The 23,988-nt window shown below is 31.2% G+C and overlaps 2 protein-coding genes and 1 non-coding gene across 3 annotated transcripts; 1 reads left to right on the plus strand and 2 right to left on the minus strand.

Moving 5' to 3' along the window:
- Nucleotides 1-11,871: 11,871 nt before the first annotated feature.
- Nucleotides 11,872-11,943, minus strand: TRNAG-UCC (transfer RNA glycine (anticodon UCC)). Its single transcript has one exon. It is a non-coding gene; the product is annotated as a tRNA-Gly (tRNA).
- Nucleotides 11,944-15,957: 4,014 nt separating this feature from the next.
- LOC112417433 (uncharacterized) lies at nt 15,958-16,545 on the minus strand. Its single transcript, XM_024773111.1, has one exon. The coding sequence runs from the start codon at nt 16,543-16,545 to the stop codon at nt 15,958-15,960; it is 588 nt and encodes a 195-aa protein (XP_024628879.1).
- Nucleotides 16,546-20,667: 4,122 nt separating this feature from the next.
- On the plus strand, nt 20,668-21,694 carry LOC11408308 (uncharacterized). Its single transcript, XM_003629611.4, has 3 exons — nt 20,668-20,827; nt 20,944-21,090; nt 21,227-21,694. Exons 1-3 carry the CDS (start codon nt 20,747-20,749, stop codon nt 21,509-21,511), a joined length of 513 nt encoding a protein of 170 aa, XP_003629659.1. The 5' UTR covers nt 20,668-20,746; the 3' UTR covers nt 21,512-21,694.
- Nucleotides 21,695-23,988: the final 2,294 nt, after the last annotated feature.

Consider the following 23,988-nt stretch of genomic DNA (forward strand, 5'->3'; position numbering starts at 1 on the left):
AACTTAAAACGTTATTTATGGCTTGCTTGCTTTAGAATATCCTATAGAACAATGCTTTCATTTTGCATGCATGTGTCCTTTTTCATATATGCATGGTTTAATTCCTTTGTCTGAGAACAATCCTTTATGTTGAAATTTTTCTTTTGCGTTGAAGATATTTTAACAAGCTTTAATGACAAAACGTGGAAAAGTACAGAATAAGTTAGTTTCTACAAATTCATGTTGCATTCATTGGTGGCCATCCGAAGCCGCAAAAGTTGCCCTTCAAATATGATATTCCTATAGCTGCAGAGGATCTTTACACCTACTTGTAAATATTCTGAAAATCGAACAGGAGATTAAACTAGTGAGATTTGTGGTCATGCTTCGATTCTTTCAATTATGACACTTGAACCGGATGTACTATTGATGAAATTAATATCTTTTTTAACAAAAAAATAAATAATTTTAATCCGATTTTAAGGGATTGAGAAGTGAGAATTGATTGTGGTTGAACAAATTGACAAACTAATTGATTATCGGTTCAACCAAATAATTCGATCTAGTTATGACAACATTGTTGATTAACTTTGAAGTTTGGTGTTTTAACTTATATTTTGAATAAATTACAATTTTGATTCTTAAGTTACTTTTTGGTTCTTAATTAATCTGAATTAGGGACGATGGGAGAGCCTATGCGACAAGTGTCATATCGACAGGGATGCAAAACACGATGGTAAACGAGTTAATTAAGGAGAACGAAACGAGTGGAAAACATATGTTATTAAAGAGGTGTCAATGAGAGAGATATGCCGAGAATATTCTTGCCATGCCAATTACGGATGAGATGAGAGTAGATAAACAATGCTAGATAATTACTATCCATGGAGACTACACGATTAAATCGGCTTATCACTATACCATGGAAATTAGTCTGGTGGATAAGAGTGATCTGAGAGTGGAAGGTAACTAGATGAAAATTTGAAAACTTCGAATTCCTCAATAAGTAAAGGTATTTTTATGGAGGGCAGCTAGAAGATGTTTACCCGCGAGACTCGGGCTTCAAACTCGTTGTGTTCATTATAGTGATCAATGTGTGCACTATGAGAGCTCATATGAGAACGATTAACATGTCTTTTTTGGATGTACAAAATTAGAGCAAATTTGGAGTGCATAGGATCTTTGGCATATTTATTATACAAGAGAATTTGGAAAGTGCATATGGGTTTGTAGTTCTATTCTTTAAGTTATTAGAATGAGAAATGCTAGCAACACACATTCTAACACACACTTTCCAACACATTATATTCAATTTGGTGGGTGTCATGTGAATTTTAACCAACCAAAGAGAGTGTGTTGGAAAGTGTGTGTTAAAATGTTTGTTGCTAGCATTCCTCTATTAGAATCCCTACATCACACACAACTTAATTTTGTAATGACTATTTTGTGTCTAGAAGAGGAGAAACGATAAATTGTGGAATGACGTCAAAACTCCGGCACACATCTCAATGCATATGGCACACGATGTCTTACTTCAATGGTAGCAAGTCCGAGAAAGCCAAGGAAGGAGAGAACAGGGAGAACACCGTAACAATGAGACAAAGGAACATAGGCGGGAGAAGTGGTCTTGGGCAGTAAGTGGGAGCGGTGAAATGAAATGTTGATGCAACAATTTTTAAGGAGCAAGTATTCTATGGGATCGGTATGTGTCTTAGAGGGGAATGAGGGGTGTTCAGGGGGGCGAAGACAACTTGGTATAAAGGTCTTGCACAACCAAAAGAGGCGGAAACGAGAGGTTTAAAATAAGCGATAAACTAGCTTGGTAATTTGAGGTTTCTTTTTGTGTTTATTGAACTTGATTGTAAGCAAGTGGGAAAATGAAAAAAGGGTTAAAAAAAAATGATAGTGAATCAACCGTCTTTTTAGTTCAAGAGCATGTTCACTGGATCCAGTGTCATTTCCTTCTTCTTGACTAACATAGTTCATATATATTCCTCTGAGAAAAAAACATAGTTCATATATATTTCCTTACAGTTTGTGTTATTTTACTACAATTAATTATTATTCATTAATGTGGAATAACAAAGAACTTTTAAATACAATAAACAGAACAATTTAAAAAAAATCCATTTATTATTGCTAAATTTGACAAGTACAATTGTTTCATTCTCTATAGAAGTGTACATACTTTGCTATATGTCATGCACAAAACTCAAGTTTACATCTCTTTTTTGACAGAAATATCATCAATTAATATTGGATGAATATGATAATCAAATCAGCAGTTTATCACCCACTCTCTTATGTCATATTCTCTAAACGTGTACATCTGGTTTGTTAGAACAAAATTGAATGCACAAATTTATATCCCTATTAGTTATCTTTAAGTGCGAATTCTCAAGAAACATCTCGCCACATTGGTGTAGAAGGGAACTCCTCGTAAGATTTGGTTGATTCCAGTTCATCTTATTACCAAATCTTACGTGCTCTCATGTTAGTTTACTTGCAAGAATAATTAAGATGGTTATACCCGAAAGGTACGAAAATTAACAAGATGAATGTTGTTTCTGAAGTAACAGAATTGCAGGAGAATCGCTGGGCAAATCTCCTTTGGCAGATTGCACACTAAGAGATGAATTGCAATGCATATCATATAGTGACTAGCTACCTGCCAATGGAGAACTCACCCTGTAATTCAACTGCAACTTGGAAGACACACTGAGGAAATAACAACTTAAAACGTTATTTATGGCTTGCTTGGTTTGGAATATCCTATGGAACAATACTTTCATTGAATTTGCTTGCATCATGTGTCCTTTCATATATGTATGTATGGTTTAATTCCTTTGTCTGAGAACAATCCTTTATGTTGAAATTTTTCTTTTGCTTTGAAGATATTTTGACTCGCTTTGATGACAAAAAGTGGAAAAGTACAAATAACTTTTTCTCCAAATTCATATGTTTCATTCTTCATTGGTGGCCATCCGAAGCCGCAAAAGTTGCTATTCCAAATATGAAATTCCTATTATGATCACACATTAATTTGTCAATATTTTAAAAATCGATTTGAAGATCAAATTGATGATACTTTCATGATTCAATTGGTTTAAACCATGCTCGAACCGGATGCTTAATAAAAAAAAAAAATAAAGTATTGCATTTTTCCTAAATAGAATAAATAAATAAAATGAATCGGTTGAACTGCTGGTTCAACCCGATTTTGATGGATTGAGAATCGAATGTGGTTGAAAACAATGACAAACTTACTGATTCCGAACTCAATCGGTTTGTTCGGTTTGATTATGAAAACACTATTATTTACTTCCTCCGTCCCATTTTAAGTCAAGTCTTTTGTTCATTTCACATATGTTAAGAAAATGTGTATAAGTGAAAGAGAAAGAGAAATGGTTTTGAGTGTCTTGTCAAGTATTGATGCATTTCTCTTTATATTGAATTGTGAGCGGTGAAAGTAGTATTAATTAGAGTTATAAGTGGAAAAAAATAATTAATATTGTATTGAAAAGTGAAATGTATCAAAAATTTTGAGACAATATATTTTTGCAAATGACTCACTTATTATTATCGGACGAATGATGTATCTTCGAAGTTTGGTGTTTTTGCTATATGGGAAATGCTTGTTATAGCGAAAACAAGCTTCCCCAATCCTTCACGTCCCATTTTAAAAGCCAATTCCTTACTTAATGGTAACCAACATTTATGATATGTGGTATCTTTTTTTGTTTTTGTTACAAGTGAAGTCTCCCATCGGGATAAATTCGCGAGGTATAGCACCTCCCTTTTGCTATATATGGTGGTTGAACTTTTTATATTTTGCATTAAATTAATTTTTTTTGTTCGTTAAGTTACTTTAGGCTTCACTTCAACCTCTTAATTTTTTTCATTACGTTTTGTTCATTTAGGTTACCAAAGTTAAATACTTTGATCTCAAGAATATCTTTCGTTCTAGTTTTTTTTTTTCAAATGGTAAATATTAGTAATTAGTTATAAGATTAATTTTTCTCTTTCGTTCAGGTTTCTCTCCTTCATAAAATATTTTCTATGTTTCTTTCATCGTCTTGTTGAGGTAGACATATTATTACAAATATGAAATGTATGCGGAAATCATTTGATAAACTCAAGTGAAAAAATGATTAAATGTTTAACTTTTATAATTTAAAATATTGAAGGGTCTAATACTTTTTTTTGTTGAGAGGCAAAGGTCCAAGTAACATGTAATGAAAATAAGTAGATAAACCTAAGAGCACTTTGATGAGTTGGTAAGAAATGTCTTCCAATTTAATCAGAGGTTATGTGTTTTAATCCAACTAATCTTGGACATGCAACAATATTAATTATCTTAAGGAAGAATTTTACCACCTATTGCGGTTTTATCCAGCTTCAGTTGCGCAACTGAAAAACAAATAGATGGACAATATAAAGTGAAATTATTTTACAAGGATGAAACATCTTAAAGGATATGCCTTTCAAAATAGAGAATAAGGATAATAATATATGGTTTCAGATTTTGTATGTGTGTATATATTCATAGAGAATCTGATATTTTGTTGGAAGAAGAAAGACCTTGTATATAGTTGAAAAGAGTAGGACGTTTTGCTTGTGTTGTTGTATATATACTGTTATATGAAAGAAGATACTACAGCTTATTCGCTTTGGCTGTACAGTGCAAAGTTTGTTATGTTATTGTCAACAATGAATATCAAACAACAAATTGACCTAAAAGTTGTTTATGCTGAAACTAGAAGCAGTGCATGCGCTTGATTACGTTGTTGGATAGAAAGTGACTTACTTCAACTCCAAGTTTTAAATAAAAAACAAAAATTAACGAATGAGAAATTAGTATTATTATTGACTATTTTACAACTATCCTATAAAGTCAAATTTTTCTCACTACTTTAATTCTAAGTGTTTAGTCTTGTGGTAAGCATATGACATTTAGATTCAGAGATTCATGATTTGAGTTGGCTCATTAGTCTCTTTGGAGAAAAGATAAATATCTTTGTGAGTATTTTGTGAAGAGAGATTTTAAACGTGAGTTTCATTGGCCTCACAAGTCTTCCTTACTTTAAACTACGACATTATCTCTTCACCCTAGATTTTTCACAAAAGAATTGACTTTATTGAATTATAAAATAAGTTTCGATCGATTTATTTTATAAGAGAAAGTTTTAACACTTTTCCTTCTCTTGAAAAAAAAAATACTCATTTCGTCTCTCATTGAATGACATATTTATATATAAAATTATATTTAAAATAGATGACTATTTTAGTGTAATATTAATTATTTTTTTCAATTGTACACATTATATATCCATTCTATAATAAGTCTTATACGCACAAATAATTTATTTTATTATAACCTCCACCTTTAAGTTTCAAGGTGATATTAACTATATATTTTTTCAATTATGCATTCTATTTAATACTAAATGCATAATTTTCAATGAAATATATTTTATTTTACATTTATGGTTGGTAAATACATAAATACATCTATCTTCATACAACACATATAATCAGTTCTTTAAAAGAAAAACACATATAAGCGGTTGCAACAAAAATATGAAAATCATCACGGCTTATTTACTGTCTGTTTTGGGTTGTAATGCAGCTCATTCAGTTGATTACCAAGCATTCTTCACCTAGTTTGAGTTGAGAGAGAAGATGATAAGATCGAGTTGCTTTTGAGCGAAGTTCGCTGATGATATCAAATGTATCCTCGGCTCAGTTGGAGTTGAAGGAGAAGATGAAAAGATTGAGTTACTCTTGATTGAAATCAAGGACACAAATTTTGCCGATCTAATTGCTAGTGGAAGAGGGAAGTGTTTTCCAACTCAATCCCTAATGGGGAAATAGATTCACTCTTCCCTAATGACAACACTCCTCCCTAATAATAGGTTTTGCTCTTTCTATAATGATTTCTAATTATGTATTTACAAAAAAAAAATAAAAAAAATTCAACTCAAATCATTTCCCAAATTGTTCCAAACATGCATGAAACTCTAGTTTATATTTCCACCAAAACATTGTGGCCACAAAAGAAAATGTATAAATATTTTATGAGTATTATTGGAAAAATCCAAAATTAAGTCCTACGTAAGATAAAGATAAGGCTAAATAAATTTATAGAGTGGACACTCGTCTCTCCTTATAAATCAATTTTGTAAGACCGAGTTATATTCAATAGAAAAAAAAAATCTAATTTAGTTAGTAAAATGTGGATGAATAACGTTTCTGAACATCTAGTTGAAGAAACATAATTTCTAGAATGTTAGTTTGATGTTGATTTTTCAATTGAAGCAGATTTACAGGAGAATCGCTGGGCAAATCTTCTTTGGCAGATTGCACACTAAGAGATGAATTGCAATGCATATCATATAGTGACTAGCTACCTGCCAATGGAGAACTCACCCTGTAATTCAACTGCAACTTGGAAAACACACTGAGGAAATGGCAACTGAAAACGTTATTTATGGATAGCTTGGGTTGGAATATCCTATGGAAGTATGGAACAATGCTTTCATTTTGCTTGCATATGTATCTTTTCATATATGCACGGTTTTATTCCCTTGCATGCAAACAATCCCTTATGACGATTTCATTTTTTGAGTTAAAAATATTTTATTGTGTTTATAAACATTAAAAAATATCGTTTTTAATAATGGGTTTTTTTTAACTAATCTTTTTTAATAATGGGTTAAATAATTTGTCCTTATAAAAACTTTGAATTTCATTTTTAGTCCCTCTAGATTCTATTAGTAAGTTTTGATAAAAAAAAAAAATCAAAATAAATTGAGGGATCTTTATAATCCTATAAAAAAATTTGCGAATCCTTTTTGTATTTTATAGAAGTCTTTGTAAAAAAAAATCGATTTACCATGCCTTCGAAAAATCATAAAAAAATTGGACTTCAAGATCATTTTTCTAAACTTTATGTGTCCGTGAAAAAAGAGAAATAATATTTGTACAATCATCCTGGATTACTTTTTGACATTTTTATCTCTCATACTCACATGATGTATTTATCTTCTCTCTTTCTTTTTCTCTCTTTATTGTTTTTGACCAATAAAAAGAGAGAAAAATAAAGTTATTATTAAATGGATGTCCAAATATATTGCTCGTGAAAAATATGGTTCATTTTGAGCAAAAAAAAATAAAGAAACAGTTACCAAAAAACAATTTTTGAGACCAACAACATAATTTGTGAGGAAAAAAAAAAATTGCATGGCAGTCAAAAAATTCAAGTGGCAGGAGATAAGTGGCTGCCACGACAATGCCTCTTATGTAACTAGGCTGCTGAAGAATTAAAATATGAAAAAACTCAAACTATAAGGGTAAATTTTGCGTTTTTTTTTACTGGGGCTATTGTCATACTTCGCGTATATTATGAGGGTTAATACAACAATTAACCCGAATTTGTGTATAATGGAAGTTTAGAAGAAAAAATTGGATTAAAAACAAAATGTTAATATATTTAAGAGTAAATTACACTCTCCTTCTTTTAAAAATGCTTGAATTACATTTTCCTCCCTTCTTATGTTAAAATATACACTCCCCTTCTCTCTTATTCTAAAACATATTAGAAAACTTTCCACTCCCCTCCCCTAAGAGAAGCTTGAATTACATTCCTCTCTCCTCTTATGTTAAAATCTACACTTTACTTCCTCAATATATTTTTTTTATTTCTAAAAATCTAGAAGAAAAAAAAAATCTAACGCACTTTGAAAAAAATAGTATTTCGGGTTTATTTTAATATAATAAAAAATCGAATACATATTTTTTACTATTTTTTATTCACAATTTCTCTAACATGTAGTTTTAAACCTTATTATAAAATATGAAACAGCTCACAATAAAATTAAAATATGTGAAAAACTACTAAAGACAATAAAGCATGGTTATTTAAAAGTTAATTTTACTACTCTAAATTATAAAATCAATAGCAAAATATTTGAATTTAATTACCATTGACATTTAAATTATAAAGAAATGAATTATTTTTTCTTACATGGTGGTTCAAAATTAATATATCATAAAAATATTTATTTATGTTAAAATAGATTAAAGTGTAGTGCATATTTAATTATTAAGGGAGAGAATTGTAATTCAAGCATCTTATAAGGGAGGAGAGTATAAATTTTACTTTTCAAGGGAGGGAGTGTATATTTTAACATAAGAGAGGAGGGGATTGTAATTCAAGCATCTTTGAGGGAAGGGGAGTATAATTTACTCTATATTTAAAGAGACAAAACTATATATAAAACATTATTTCTTTGGGTTAGATATGTTTTTTGTCACTATTTTTTTTCTCTTAAGGCCATAGCATAAGACATCAAGAAAGAGAATAGGTGATTTCTCAACTATACTCTAAACATGTGCCTAGTGCTCATATATATTATTAAAAAATATATATAAGAAAAAATTGGTGGGGACATAGACCTAACCCAGTAAAACAATACAAGTGTGTATGTCGACCCCAAACGGATGATACAAAAATTAAAAACAACACACAGGTGTATGTGTCAACCTCTAATTAATCCTAAAACTAACTAAAGGTCTTTGATGCGGTGATTGAACCCTTTGTCAACACGAAGGTGGTTCATGTACCATCAACTCCCTGCAACAATGGCAGCAAGTTAAACGACCTTTTCAAGTCTCACAGTCCAAATCAAACGAAGTGAATGACAAATATTATTAAATTGGCGTATGAATCGTCTATCAACACATAAACAATTCAAGTTGATCCATCAACTCCCTGCACAGCAGCAAGCATTAACGACTCTTTCGAGCCCACACTGTCCTATGTCAAATAGAAAGATGACTAGGATACAAATCCACAGACCCATCTTCCCTTGCACGACTGACGCAATCCTGAAACTTTGAAACCCTGCAGATCTCAACAAATCTGTAATGGAATCAGGAAAACAAAGTCAAAAATGAACCGCATCCATCTTGCAATTGAAAGATGGAACTGTTGTTGTCACCACCTCCTAGGAAGATAACACAGCTTTAAACAACAACCAAACCAACCCAGATGTTGCAGATCTAACAACACCGAATTTTCCACCATCTCCTCGAACCACCAAGTACGACGAGACAATGTTTTGAAACGAGTCATGGGGTGCAGCACCTGTGACTATGAAAGAACCCAAATCGACTGGCGGCAACAAGGACGCCGAATCGAATCTTTCCTCACCTGCGAAGTGTTGCAACGGTGAAGCGACCGTACCACTCACACGACGGCTACGTGATGATTGATAGCTTTGGATGTTAAAGGAGAAAGAAGAAAGGTGGTTGTTGGTGGTGGAAAGTGGCTAGGGTTTGGTTTCTATGAAAGAGAAAGGAGAGCGGCTGCCCAAAAAATGCGAGAGAGAGAGAGATTTAATCGGTAAACGTTTTTTGTCCCTATGAAATGAGAAATTTTAAGTTTAGTCCTTACTTAATTTTAATAGTTTTTTTTAGTCCCTATTAAAAATTTCTAAACTCAATATTATTCCTAATTCAATCCAAATTTGTTTCATTTATGCTTAAACTCTTAAGTTTTTCAACAATTTTTTTAGACGTGTTAAGAACGCTATTAAAAGTTTCTCCGCAAAAACATTATCGCAAAAATTTGATTTCTACATTCATATTTTTGTTACTTTTATCTTAAACTTTTTTGGTTTAAAAAAATACATATTTTATTTATTTCATGTTAAAAAAATCTAGATTTTAATAAATGAACCTTTTATAGTGTTCAAAACTTGTCTCAAAAAAATTGTTAAGAAATTTAAGAGTTTAAGAATAATTAAACAAACTTTGTTTTAGCAGGGACTAAAATTACAAGTGATTGATTTTTTTGTAGGGATTAAAAATGCTATTAAAATTAATTAAGGATTAAACTTAAAAATTCCAAATTTTATAGGGACCAAAAAAATATTTTACTCTTTAACTCCGAACCTTGCATATATTATGCATTGTCTCTACCAACTAAGCTAAGCTCAGGATGACTAACTCTTTTTCTTTTAAAAAAGGTGAATTTGTTATCGGAAAGTATTGAACTTTAAAATTCCTTTTTTATAACTTTATTCCAAATATTTATATTTTCTCAAATATATTAATTTTCGGATTTAGTTTCTAAAAATTAAAATTCTTCAAACTTTTGCCCTCCGCATATTTTGTTACCACTTTTGGTCATAGTTTTTTTAAGTATAGTGACACATACCCAACGTAATTACATGCAGCAAGTGTCGTGTAGATTTTTTTTTTATGAAATCACTTCTGAAAATTTAGATTAAACTATTAACTTTACCGATTATTATTTATTTTTTGGTTAAATAACCAATTATTATTTAACTTTTTTCATGTACTTCCTAGAATTTGAAAAGAGGTTTTATCGTTAACTTTACTCTATTTTTATACAATAGACTATTTTTAGAATTTGAAGGCAAATCATCCTAACTTTGCTTTTAATTATCACACATGGTGGTTTAATCTCTTATGTGCTTGGGAGTTGCTACTTAGTTTTTTTTCGTTATAGTTTTCTGGTGTTGTTACCTGAGTCAGTGCTAGTTTTCGTTGTTTTTGAAAACTTGATGTAACATATACTTTCTCTTCTTAGTTCTCCTTTGACACTCCTTGTGCTTGAGAGACTAAGTTTTTTCGGTAATTTAATCTATTTTAACTTCTTAAAAAAAATTAAGAAATAAATTATTTTGAAATGTTTTATTTTATTTAGTCAAAACTAAAATGTAATAATGTATTGTTATTAGTGAAACTCAATTAGTAATTTTTTAGATATAATAGGTTGAATTTAGTCTAAAGAAAAGGAATAATAGGTTAATGTGACATCGTCATTAATGACATAACAATAATGTGACATCGTCAAAATAAGATACCAAAAAAAATTTGGGTAGGTAAAAATCTTAACAAAAAAACACGGTTTTGAAATTGATAGACTAACATTTTAATTTAGGTAAAACAGGATACCAAAAAACACTTGAAACCCGCACATTGCCTACTAAACAACACCCTATAATATTGTGAGGAGCACGCAAATCGAAAGTAGTCAAAAAATATTAAAAAGTAGCAAATAAGTTGTTGGTTGTACACAAAAGATGTTCACATGTCATTCCTCTTTAACAATACATGGGTTAGCCTATACGTTGAAGAAACCGAGTTGTAAAGAATGTGGTTTCAATTGAAGTAGAGTTGCATGAGAATCGCTGGGCAAATCTCCTTTGGCAGATTACACACTAAGTGATGATTGCAATGCATATCATATAGTGGCTAGCTACCTGCCAATGGAGAACTCACCCTGTAATTCAACTGCAACTTGGAAGACACATTGAGGAAATAACAACTGAAAACGCTATTTATGGCTTGCTTGCTTTAGAATATCCTATAGAACAATGCTTTTATTGAATTTGCTTGCTTGTGTACTTTTTCATATATGCCTGGTTTAATTCCCTTGTATGCGAACAAATCCTTTATGGTGAAATTTTTTCTTTAGATTGAAGCTAATTTTTACAAAAAGGTGGAAAAGTAAAAGTAACTTAGGCTTCTCCAAATTCATGTTTCATCGATGACCATTGGCCGTTCAAAGCTTCAAAAGTCGAGGTCCTTCTGAATATGTGAAATTGAGAAATTTCTATTCCTTTTTAGTGCTTGTTTGGGATGGAGTTTGCAAGCAAAAAAGTAAGTTTGGGGGATTTTCAAAGCAAAATTGCAGTGATTTTTAAAAGCTAGCAATTGAAGCTTTTGAGTTAAAGTGGGTAGTTGCCGTGGTTTTAATGAAAATGTGGGTAGAAGTTTCTAATACGATTTCACAACTATTTATCTTTTTTTTTTTTTTTTGCATAAAATATTTATCATTTTTTAAGGGAAAAGTAAATATGCGTTTGCCAGGAGTCGAACCCAGGTCTATTGCTTGGAAGGCAATTATCCTAACCGTTGGACTACAAACGCTTGTTTGCATGAAATATTTATCTCTTTGTTCTACTTGTTTCGTTTTTTAAATAATGTCTGCTTTAAATTTTGTTTTTAAAAAAACACAATTATTTTATTTTTTCAAACTCTATACAAAACTCAGCAATTGATAAGTGCTAGAAAGTTGTAATTTAAGTGATATATTTTAGGCACTTTTGTTACTTGTTTTGCAAGTTATTAAGGGAAAAGCTGAGAAATAAGTGATTATTGCCCTTTTACGCTTTATCTATCTTACTTCACCCATTTGTGCAGGATTCGAACTCAAGACATCAAGCAAAGAGAAGAAAATGGAGAAAAGTACAAAAAGGCAGAAAAGTGAGATCACTCGCCTCCAACTCGCCATGGCAAGCATCAAAGGCGAGCAATTCCAGAATGCAACAAAGATCACACGCCACCAACTCGCAATGGCGAGTGGAAGGCGAGCTTACTCGCCATGGCGAGTGGAATGACTCGCGAGGCGAGTGAAGGCGGTTTAGCCTCTTACAGCTGACGTGGCACAAACCCAATGGCGAAGGAACCTCAACTCGCCATGGCAAATGAATGAGCTCGCGAGGCGAGTTGATGCAGAGTCAGAATTGTATAAATAGCCCACTCAACCATTTCATTGGGACATAGTTTTATACATAGTTTTTATACATAGTTTTATACATAGTTTTTATACATAGTTTTATACATAGTTTTTTACTTAGCTTTTCTCTGAGTTTTTCACTTGTAATATTTCTAGAGAGAGAGATAGGGCTTGTGCTTTATAGAGTGAGAGTGATAGAGAGTGGATTCTTCATCCTTTGTTGAGACATCACAAGTTGTAATGAATCTTGCTTCTTCAATTCATTCTTGCAAGGCTTCCATGACAATGAGTAGCTAAATCTCCTTTGTTGGGATTAGAGGTACTTGATCATAGCTTAAACATGTAATCCTTTGATTTATAAATATATGGTTCTAGCATTTGATTTGATATTGATGTTATTCTTGCACTTTAATCTTTATCTTTGATTTAATTGTGATTGAGAAATACTTTTGAATCTAGGTTTAGAATAACCATCTATCAAAACATAGGTTCTAGACATGGAATCGATGCTTTGATAATCACCTTGAGTATCCAAACCTAAAGCTTTCTTATCATTTAATAGATTGAGAAATCATCGATTGAACGATAAGATCGACTCTTGAATCATTCAATAGTTTGAGACATCGACCATTGAATGATACAATTGATTTCACAATATTGTTTGGACACGAATGGTGTTGTCGAGGGATACGTGATAATATCAAAGAAAAGCTAGAATCCATGTATGATCATTAGGTTACGTGCGACGCTCGATCAAGGAACTCTAATCCTAACAAGTTTTACGCCCTATTAATCTCAATTTTATCATTTGCAATTCAGTTACTAAAACAAACAAACAACTTATCTTTTTACTTGAAATGATAATTGGTGTCGAACGGTCCGCGATATCGCACTAGTCCCTGAGGAGACGATATAAATACTTACAATTGTTTGATGCAAAAATACTACATCAGCAATCATGACAATCTATGATGCATATGTATGAAATTAACAATAATAATTTTATAAAATTATTGTATTTATTTATTGTTTTCATTCGTATGTTTTATGGACCAAATAAACATTAGACTTGAGAAGAGTATTATTTAGTTTTTCAATTTCCACCTTGAGGGCAAGGTATTTATGCAAGATTGGTGGGATGTGATGACTCATATATGTTAAATGCTAAACTCAAATTGCATGAGTCATTGAGTAAAATTTTAGTTGAACAACTAGAAAATAACAATATATTTGACACCGTACAATAATACATCATTTTTAACTGTTGATTTGACTTGAAGAGAGAAAAAAAAAAAAAGGCTTAATACATGCTTTGGTAAACAGAGGTAAAGTTATGAGATCAAATTGAGACGGTTTAAAGTTAAGGGACCAAAATGAATAAAAAATAAATCAAGGGACCAAAGCATATATTAAGCAAAAAAAAACTAATAAAAAATGAAATTGTATATCCATTTCATAAAATGGTTGTCCAAAGTATTATGTGTTTCTTTACATGTTAATTAATCATAAATCAATCGTGATTTAATTTATAATCATAATTAAAATTTTATATAAAACATTTGTCTTTGAAGCTAACCCCAGAAAAGAAATAAAAACAAAATTGCAAATTAGTTTTCGAATCTCAACATTTCATGTTTTTATTGTAATCATATCATTGGGGCACATTATCCATCAGATTTCTCGATAATCTTTAGTGTGGTCACCCCTCCCAACCACCTTGGTTAGAGGATTTGAGTCATGTCTCACTTAGACATATATATATATATATATATATATATATATATAAATTTAAGATAAGGAAACACATCAAACTAAAGTCTTAACATTCTAACTAAGTTGGCACCTTAGTCGTTATCCATCATTTGCAAACAAACTCAAATACATTAATAAAAGAGTTATTTTATCATGTGTAAATTTACACATGTTAAGAATTTAAAAAAGAGAAATGATATTTGAACAATTATTTTTTAACAATTTTGGTGACAACTCTCTCTCTCTCTCATACTCTCATTATACTTTTATTTTCTCTCTTCTTTTTTCTCTTGTTATTGTCCAATTAAAAGGGAGGAAAAAGATTGTCACCCAAAATTATTTAAAATTGATTGTCAAAATATCATTCTTCTTTAAAAAATACGAGAACAGACCATAAACTAAACTCTTCCAAAACTTAGGTTGAGAGTTTCATGTAAAGTTGAAATGCTTTTGTAGTTTCTAGAAGAGTTGAAATGCTTTAAAAATAGACAGTGTACTTTTTTCCACTGGACAAATGGATACATTGTTTTATTTTTATTTTTGGAATAAATCGTATACATGGTTGTTAGTTTTCAGATAATTGAATTTTTAGAAAGGAAAAAAGTGCGGTCGTGTATGAGAAAAACCGAAAGGTGTAAAAAGTAACGCCTGCAAAGCATACGTGTGAATGGGTAGTTGTTTGGAACATGACTTAGGACGGCCCAATTGTTATCATATTACTTTTCTAATATCTTTTCTTTATGATTTTTTTAGAAATGATATTTGTACAATTATTTTCTCATAATTTTTTAAATTTTTTTTTCTCATATTTACATTATATTTTTTTTTATTTCTATTGTTTTTGATCGATAGGAAGAAAGAAAAAAAAAATTGTCATAAATAGTTGTTCGAACTTCAAATATCAGCACTCCAAATTTTTTTTGGTTACTATTATCTTTATAATTAAGTTTTAAAGAATTTTCCTCCCCTCACAAATTTTTTTATGGAACTTTTCTCTCAATTTTTTTTAATGAATTTTACAACGGCATCTAATTTAAAAAGTCTTGTTAATAAGTGTTCTGAGGTTTCCTTTACGATCTTTAAATTTTTTTTTGAAGAATAAAAAATGAAATATATTAACAACGGCCGCGAATCCCCTAAAGCATAAGATGTGCTCAAGAGATCTCCCCAAAAAACAAGTTGTCACTGTACAGAGTATGAAACAAATGTTAGTCAATACCCAAACAAAGTAACGGGTCTGACCACCACCTTTGAGTACCTAATGCAAAAGAAATGTTATTGGCTTTTAGCCACCACAACGAATTAAACTTAACCTTTTCCAACAACTGAATCGTGGAATTTTGAACATTATTGAAAAGTCTGTTGTTCCGTTCCGTCCATAAAATCCACACTCTAAGTAACCAAAGAAGCTGCATAAAAGATCTTCGTATCCTTGAATATCCTAAAGCATAAGTAAACTGCAAAAAATGGTCATTAACGGAATACAGATCAGCTCCATAGACACCTAGCCAATGTCGTATATGCTGCCATAAAGCTCCAAAAGTAGTGCAATGAAAGAACAAATGAGGAGCCGTTTCATCGTTTCCACACCCCGTGACGCAGTACTTAGCCGTAAGGTGGATAATGCCCCGCCTTAGCAGATTGTTTCTTGTTGGTAGCCTGTCCCGCAATAGTCACCACGCTAGGATAGAGACCTTCACAGGTACATGTTTATGCCATACAAGCTCTCCAATGTCATCATCTATCTGTTGCACCTGGTGTGCTAGAATATGATATGCCCCGCGCACAGTATACCCACTCGAAGTGCCAGGAAGCCACTGCCACCTGTCAGAAACATCAGTCTGCACAACAAAATTATGAAGTAAACGGCGACACTTGCCTATCATCTTCTCCTCCCAATCCCACAACCGTCTTCGACAACCCCACGCAGCACCCCTTTCCTCCCACCCAAGAGAGAACATCTCGGCCACTGTGCCCGACTTATAGATTGATAAATCAAACAGGCGACCAAAACGCCTACACAATGGAACATCACCTAGCCACCTATCCTGCCAAAATAGAGTATCAGTCCCTGACCCTACCCTACTCGCCACCCTATCTGCAAACCAACTCCCTCCTGCATTTCCTACACCATCCCTAATCTTCGCTAACTCTCTCCACAAAGTGGAAACACTCCGGTCCCCAACCTCCAACCGCCCAGCCTCCTCACCATATCTCGCCACCAAAACTCTATACCATAACCCTCCTCTATCCACCAACATCCGCCAACACCATTATCCTAATAAAGCAATATTAAATTCACTCAACTGCCTCACCCCCAATCCCCCCTCTTCTTTACGTAAACAAACAGTGCTCCAAGCGATCCAGGAAATTTTCCTGTTATCCTCACTCCCTCCCCAAATTTTTTTATTAAAAATAGAGTTAATGGAAGAGATTATACCTGACGGAGCTTTGAAGAAGGAAAGAGCACGATCTTTAAATTATAACTTTTTATGAAAATCTGTGTAATTAATATATTGAAATATTTGACTTTCTTATTAACTACTTTCTTATTTTAAAATACTTAAAAATGTCTTGGTGACTTCATTAACATGCATTATTTAAATCATATTTATTTCCTTGTCCTCGAAGCACAAACCCATGACATTAGACCATATACATGTTTTGCTATATATATCACCCTCTAATTTTGAGCATGTGAGTCTCGATTCCATATAGAGAATAAAGCATAGAGGTTTTCACTAGAAGCCAATGAATAGATACAAATTACAACTTCATTTTCCCAATTATGAGAGAGACGTGTCGAGCACATATGGACAACTATAACCAACGGGAATGATGAGCTTTAGTATCATTGATACATGAGAAAATATGGAGACAATAAAGTAGTCCATGTTTTACATAGGTAGTATAGAGGGAAAACAGTGCATACTAAAAAACAAGGCTAATAAGAGCAATTTAAGGAGACATGCAACTGGTAAAATCCAAATCTTCTTTTTACCTTATAGTGATAGTGCTTGCCTGTAGAATGAGATAATTTAGTAACGGACAAAGTCATTTCAATTTCTTTATATGCAGGTTCAATGCTATCTATTTGTCAATTTCTAGCTTTTCAGAATTACCGCCCCAAATCACACAGTTTATTCCAAACAAGTTCCTTCAACTGGCATTAGAATATGTGTGTGTCTTTATGTGTGAATGAATGTATGCGTGGAGGGATGGCTAAGGTATCCACAACAATTACACATATAATTGGAAGCATATCAATATGGTGGGTCATGAGGGGAAATTAGACTCCACATTTTCATAAAAAAAATCTTTAGGAATTAGGTATACGAGTCCTCTCATCTATACAATGTTCAACATCTCTTTTACATCGAGTAAGAAACTTTTACTCACACTAAGCTAATAATTTTTCTCAGAAATGTGAGTTCATCTATATATCCGGTAAACTCTCCCTCAAGCAGAAGATTTTTCTTTTAGATTAATCGTCAATAAAATCTCAGCATTCATTTAACACGTCATTTTTTTTCTTCTTTATTTAACTTTTTATCTCACATTTTCACCCTATTACATTATTTTCTCTATTTCTTTTTCTTTCAAAGGGATTAATGAATATGGATATATATATATATATATATATATATATATATATATATATATATATATATATATATATATATATATAATAAAAATAAAAAACAATTAAGACCGTGTACACTGTATACTGTCCTCAATAATAGGAGATGCAGGGTAACTCAATAATTAAAATGCCAAATAATCACTACTATACTATAATAAGGTGCTAGTTGCAAAATGAGAAAAATAAGGGAATGTATTTGTGCATATAATAATACACATTATTCTTTAGAGTTGGTATGATTATTAATTAATTAAATATCGTGCATTCGTTCGTTCGTTCCAATGGGAGAATTTATGGTTAAGGAGAATTAACTGAAAGTGGGTAGAAAACAGCGAATCTGAATGTGACGAAGTCGAAAAAGGAAGGATATAAAGAAAGAATAAAACAGAATTTGTGTCAGCGCATGTGATAATACAACTGTAGCCACTAGATAGTGAAAGTTTGGCATGGGAATGAATTGGATATATATAGATTAATTATGCAATTGAAATAAGGGTAGGGGGTGAGACAAACCAAAAGGAAAGAAACAGAGACCCGTGAACTATGAAGGACTGATATGCATGTACGTATACATACATATATGCTTGTGTCTAATTGGACTTAACTTTCTCTCAGTCATTCACTGATATATAGATACTATTTCTGATTGAGACAATTAATACTTTCTCCTAGGCTCCTCCATTGGTCGTTTATTTCCAATATCCCTTCCCATGCAAATTTCATTATGACAACTATCATGGATTGGATGCATATATATGTCCTTCACTTTTTTGGTATTGGTTAGCTTAGTTTATGTGGACTTTGTATTGTACCACATTCACATTAATTGAGAATGAGATAGGAGATCTCATGTGTACTTGTAGATCTTTGCATTTGTAAATTGTAGCCAAACTAGATATTTTTTTAGGTGTTGAATCGATTTCGACAAACCTACTATAATACCGAACATACACTTTTTTATTGAACAAACAATTAGAGATTGAACATTTACATCGTTTTTTCTCTAATATGACATAAATAAGTGAATTTCATATATATCTAGTTTTTCTTTTGTCATTTTCTATGAGTATGTTGTCTAAGTGCATGGTTGTTATGTTCGTTGTCTTTGTGCGGCGGTTTGAATTTCCGTCTTCTTGCAGTTTTAGTTTAATTCAAATTCTCAAAACAACTTCGATCATTCCATATTCAATCATGACTTAGGCGTCAATATTATAGATCCAGAGTATTATGCTCATTTTGATTTTGTCACATTTGTAGACATTTTGAACTTGTCGTATTATGTTATTAACTTGGATATCATAAGTTTGTTCACAAATTTATCTTTTTTAGTTTTAGCGATATTGAATTTGTATTGGTCTAAACATATTCTACCAATTTAAAAGAATAAATATTGATCTCGTAAAAAAAAATAAAAATGAATACTGTTATTTGTAAAAAAAATGATTTAATTAATATAACATCACTTGTGTCCAATTAATATTTTATAGATATATTTGAGAAGGAATATACAAGGAAAACATATAAGTATACCCATGTAATTTTACTTGTGATTTTCAAGATAAACGGAAACCAATTACATGTTTTGTTTTCTTTTACAGAACATTATTTTTTTGTTTATGTATTTTTTTATCATCGATTGTGATATTATCCTCTGTTTTAATTATTATTTTTCACAAAAATAGAAAGGAAGAAAAAAAGAGTTTCATATACAACTGATTTAAAACATAAAATTTAATGATTTTTTTAGGGGAAAAGGAAATATGATGATGTAAACTTACACTAGCAGGACAATATTTTACTTATTTTGTATTTATTTATTGATTTGAGTTTGCTTGGATAGGGTAGTAGAAAAGTTTAGGGGAATTAGAATTGTAGGCAACTCAAATGCTTCATTTAAATTTTTTTCATTTTTTTTAGAGTGATAATATTCTTCATACTTAAACTTTGTTGAAATACCAACAATGGATTGATATAAACCGTAAGGAATTTGAGTCCATTTAAGCAAGTGGTTCACATATTCTTCGACAGAGATGACAGAGATTAGTCATCGCTAAATGGTGGTGAAAACTATATATGTATGGCATAGTAACCCAAAAAATAAACTATATTGGAATGATCTTATAAATTTTAAAAGTTTTGAGATACAAGTATAAATATATAACGAAAAGTTACCTAAAATGATAATTTTAATATATTTAGGTCAAATTTGAAATTCAGAATTGAGGGCCAATTTCAAAAAACAAAAAATAGAAGTCAATATGTAATTTTTTTGAAAATTTATGAAAATCAATTTGCAAATTTTGATTAAAAAAAAGGACCAATTTGAAAAAATAGGGGCTAATGTGTAATTGTTTGAAACATATAAGAACCAATTTGCATAATTTGAAGTAGTTATGAGGTCCAATTTCAGATTCACATTGTATAGAGTGAAGAAGGAATTTCAAATTATTAGTTTTATGTGGTATTTGAAATTCTAAATTTAGTTTTGACAAAATATTTCATAAAATTCATTCTTTTTGAAAATTCTCTAAATTTATCAACCAAATAATAGATTTTAGATAGAAGAATTTGATTTACTGGTTTTTCTCTCCAATGAAAATAGTCATTTTCTTAAAAGAATAAGTTAAATTCTTTAGTTAATAACCCATCATTTCATAATTCATATTTCATATAGGACACAAAGAAAGGAGCCATGGCTAATTTTTTTTTTATCAATTCCAAGGGCAAGAATCCAAGATACAACACTCCATTTCACCAACTATAAATACCATGCCAAGAGTTTAGTATTCTCACACTTCAACATTCACAAATCACAAGAGATGGCTTGTAAGGTGCAGAAAAGGGTCTCACTGCGCAGAAGACTTCACATTCTGCGAGTCCTTACCAACTCCAACAATAATGTAAAATTAACATTCGAATTTTTTATTTTTTTTATTTTTACATTCTCTCATTTCCATTTTTTTTCCCATTGATTTCACAAATTTAATCACTATATTGTTACTTGTTTGTTTTGAAGGCCAACAGAAATTCCATTAACAAGAGTACTTTCCTACAAATACACAAGCTAAAGCTTGCACTAGAAACTCTCAAAAGAGAGTATGAAAACCTGATAGCCACAAGAAGAGACTACATTAGCTTGTTGAATAATGTCAATGATAACAAGGTTTGTTGTTTATATTTATTCTCTTAACCTTTTTATTATAGAAAAACACAAACCAAGGCCTATATTTAACTATTAAAAACAAGCAAAAATAACATGTTATTGATTATTATCTTTAATGTTTTACAAAATTTAACAGGATGTTAAAATAGAGAAAATAAGGGAAGGAACTTTTATGGTAAAGGTCACATGTGAGAAAGGAGGTGACAAGTTGGTTCCAATTTTAGAAGCTTTTGAAGAGATGTGTGTGAATGTTGAGGAAGCAAGAGTTTCATGTGAAAATGGATTTTCTATGGAAGCTATTATTGTGGCTGAGGATGAAAATCTTGATGTTATAGATGTTAATGAAGCGCTTCTAAAAGCTATTGGAAAGCAGAGTGGTGAAAAGGGTTCAGAAGAGCTTAACAACAGCAGTAATTTGTGAATTTTCAAGTACAATATTTATAAATGTGTAATAATATTGTTGAATGGTGACATGAGAATGAATGATAAATATTGTTTTGAAAGCTTGGATTCAATTTCACGTTTCTCATCCTAATTTATGTTTGGTGTAACTTGAGATGTAATCAATTGGTTTTGACATGTTTGTGTCTTTTAGTACTATTAACACCTCATTATTCCTATCTATCAATTTACTAGGGTGAACATTTTTAACACGACAAATGAATGAATTCTCCATTGGGTGGAAAGAGAGATCCTTCTATAAGGAATGATCAGATTCTTCATCGGTAAGGTCTTCCCAAAACTTTGGCAGAATGGTTTTTTTTTTAAGACATTGGCTGAATGGTTTTAAAACACAAATTATGCATAAATTACAAATTTTGGTTAAAATTTTAAATTTAACATCTTAAATATTATGAAAGTGATTTTAAGAGACAAAAACATGTTAATGTTGTTTACTTATTTTAATTCATTCATTCTGTCTCTCTCCCTCTCCCTCCCTCCGTGCTTGTATTTATAGATTTCGGAAAAGTGGAATTTTGTTAAGCAAATTGACACTCGCTTAGCAAATGGATGTTTCTTCAAAGGAACATAACTAAACAAATCATCCATAAGGTTATTCAACCACCATAAATTTGCTAAGCAAAATGTTGCTCCCTTAGCGAACTGCTCTCTTTGCAAAATACCTCTAAATCTCTGACTTGATTCGCTTCTAGCTCGCTAATGGCATGGTTAGCAAATCTTTAAGTCCTACTCCACTTAATTGTCGCTAAATCCACGCTTCTGGCTCACTCATCCAACTTCCTTAAACTTAGAATCTTTGATCTTTTTCACTCCAAACATAATTTGATCTTTAAAACCTATAATACAACGAAAATATGTCATAGTAGTAGTAGTGATAAAATACTTGAATTCTTGCTATCCATTATATGCAATGAATAGGACGAATTTCATGAGATTTCATGCAAAACAAGTAAATAAATGTCTTAACTATAGATATGAATTTAAGTAAAATTGCACTAATAAACCATGGACCTTCCTTCAGAAACAAAAAAACCATGGACCTTGTTATTTTTCCAATTTGAATGCAAATTGCTTCCACAATGTCTGCAACTCAAAATCAAATCATCCAAGCCACTTTTCAATGCCAAAGTGCTTCTTTCCTTAAAAGCAGTAGACATCAAATGCAATTATCCAAACAAATAAAAAAATTATATCTAATTGAACTAAAAATGCCGAACAAAACAAATAAAACGTAAATAGGGATACATCATACGCAAATAGATCATAATAGACATAGTAGTGATAATACTTGAAGTCTAGCAATCCCGTTAGACAATTTTTTTCTATAGAATTGCAAAATCAATGTGTTTTAGCAGAACTGGAGATTGAATCAATAGTTAAATGGATTAGTTATTGTTTTTTTGGTTAAATATCTCAATGGATCAAAATTCTAAATCAACATTTTTTTTTTTTTTTTGAAAGAGAAATTCTAAAGCAACATATTATCTCGATAATTTTTGTTGTGCTTTTATTTCTTTTCCTTGAAGCACAAACCCATGACAGCCGACTATATTTGAAATTTAGGGAGAGCCGGCTACAAAGTAATTTCTTTGGGAGAGATAATAGAAAATTGGGGTACATGGAATTGGAAAACCTAGTGCGAGTTGTAAGAGGACCCAGGCCCAAATATTTTTGGACTTACTTTTTTGCAATCATGTCCATTCTAAGATGTAGGCTAATTTGGTTGAAAAAAAAAGGAAAATTACTATTTAGGCCACCACTATTTGCTCCCAGACATATTAAACTGACGAAACTACTCCAACAGTAATTAACTACCATTTAAAAAACTTTTTAAATCGATTAAATCTATTTAAAAAGTGATTAGAATAATTTAAAAGATGTCGAACGACACTTACACCGTTGTCCATGGGTGAATGGCAACCAATTGTAATTGGATTTTTTAGCAAACTAAGGGTGCCTGAAGAGCAACCTTAAAATAAAATTTGTACGTTAATAGCCGATCTATTAGACTCGACTCATTTTGACAACTCTAATGAATACAAATACAACTCATTTTTAAAAAATAATATTTTAAAAAAAAAACCACAGCCAATGACAAAGTGACACGTGTCGCCTTGTCATTGGTTCTGGAAATTTTTTACAAAAAAATAAAATATATATATTAAAAAAAATATTATTATTTTTTTGTAAAAAAAAACTCAGAGCCAATGACAAGATGACACGTGTCCAGGAGTTAACTTTTTTTAAGCTCTAACGAAAATCTAACAGAAGGGACTAAAACGAGACTAAAAAACAACTTAAAGTACTCAAACAATTTTTTTTTTAATTAAAGGACCAAAGCGATACCAATTAAATACTTAAGGAACCAACAGAGCATTTAAGCCAAGAGAAATTAACGAATACAAAAATAAAAACATTGTAATCAAAACAAGGCCG

Source organism: Medicago truncatula, chromosome 8, assembly GCF_003473485.1.
Source record: "Medicago truncatula cultivar Jemalong A17 chromosome 8, MtrunA17r5.0-ANR, whole genome shotgun sequence".
Taxonomy (NCBI): domain Eukaryota; kingdom Viridiplantae; phylum Streptophyta; class Magnoliopsida; order Fabales; family Fabaceae; genus Medicago; species Medicago truncatula.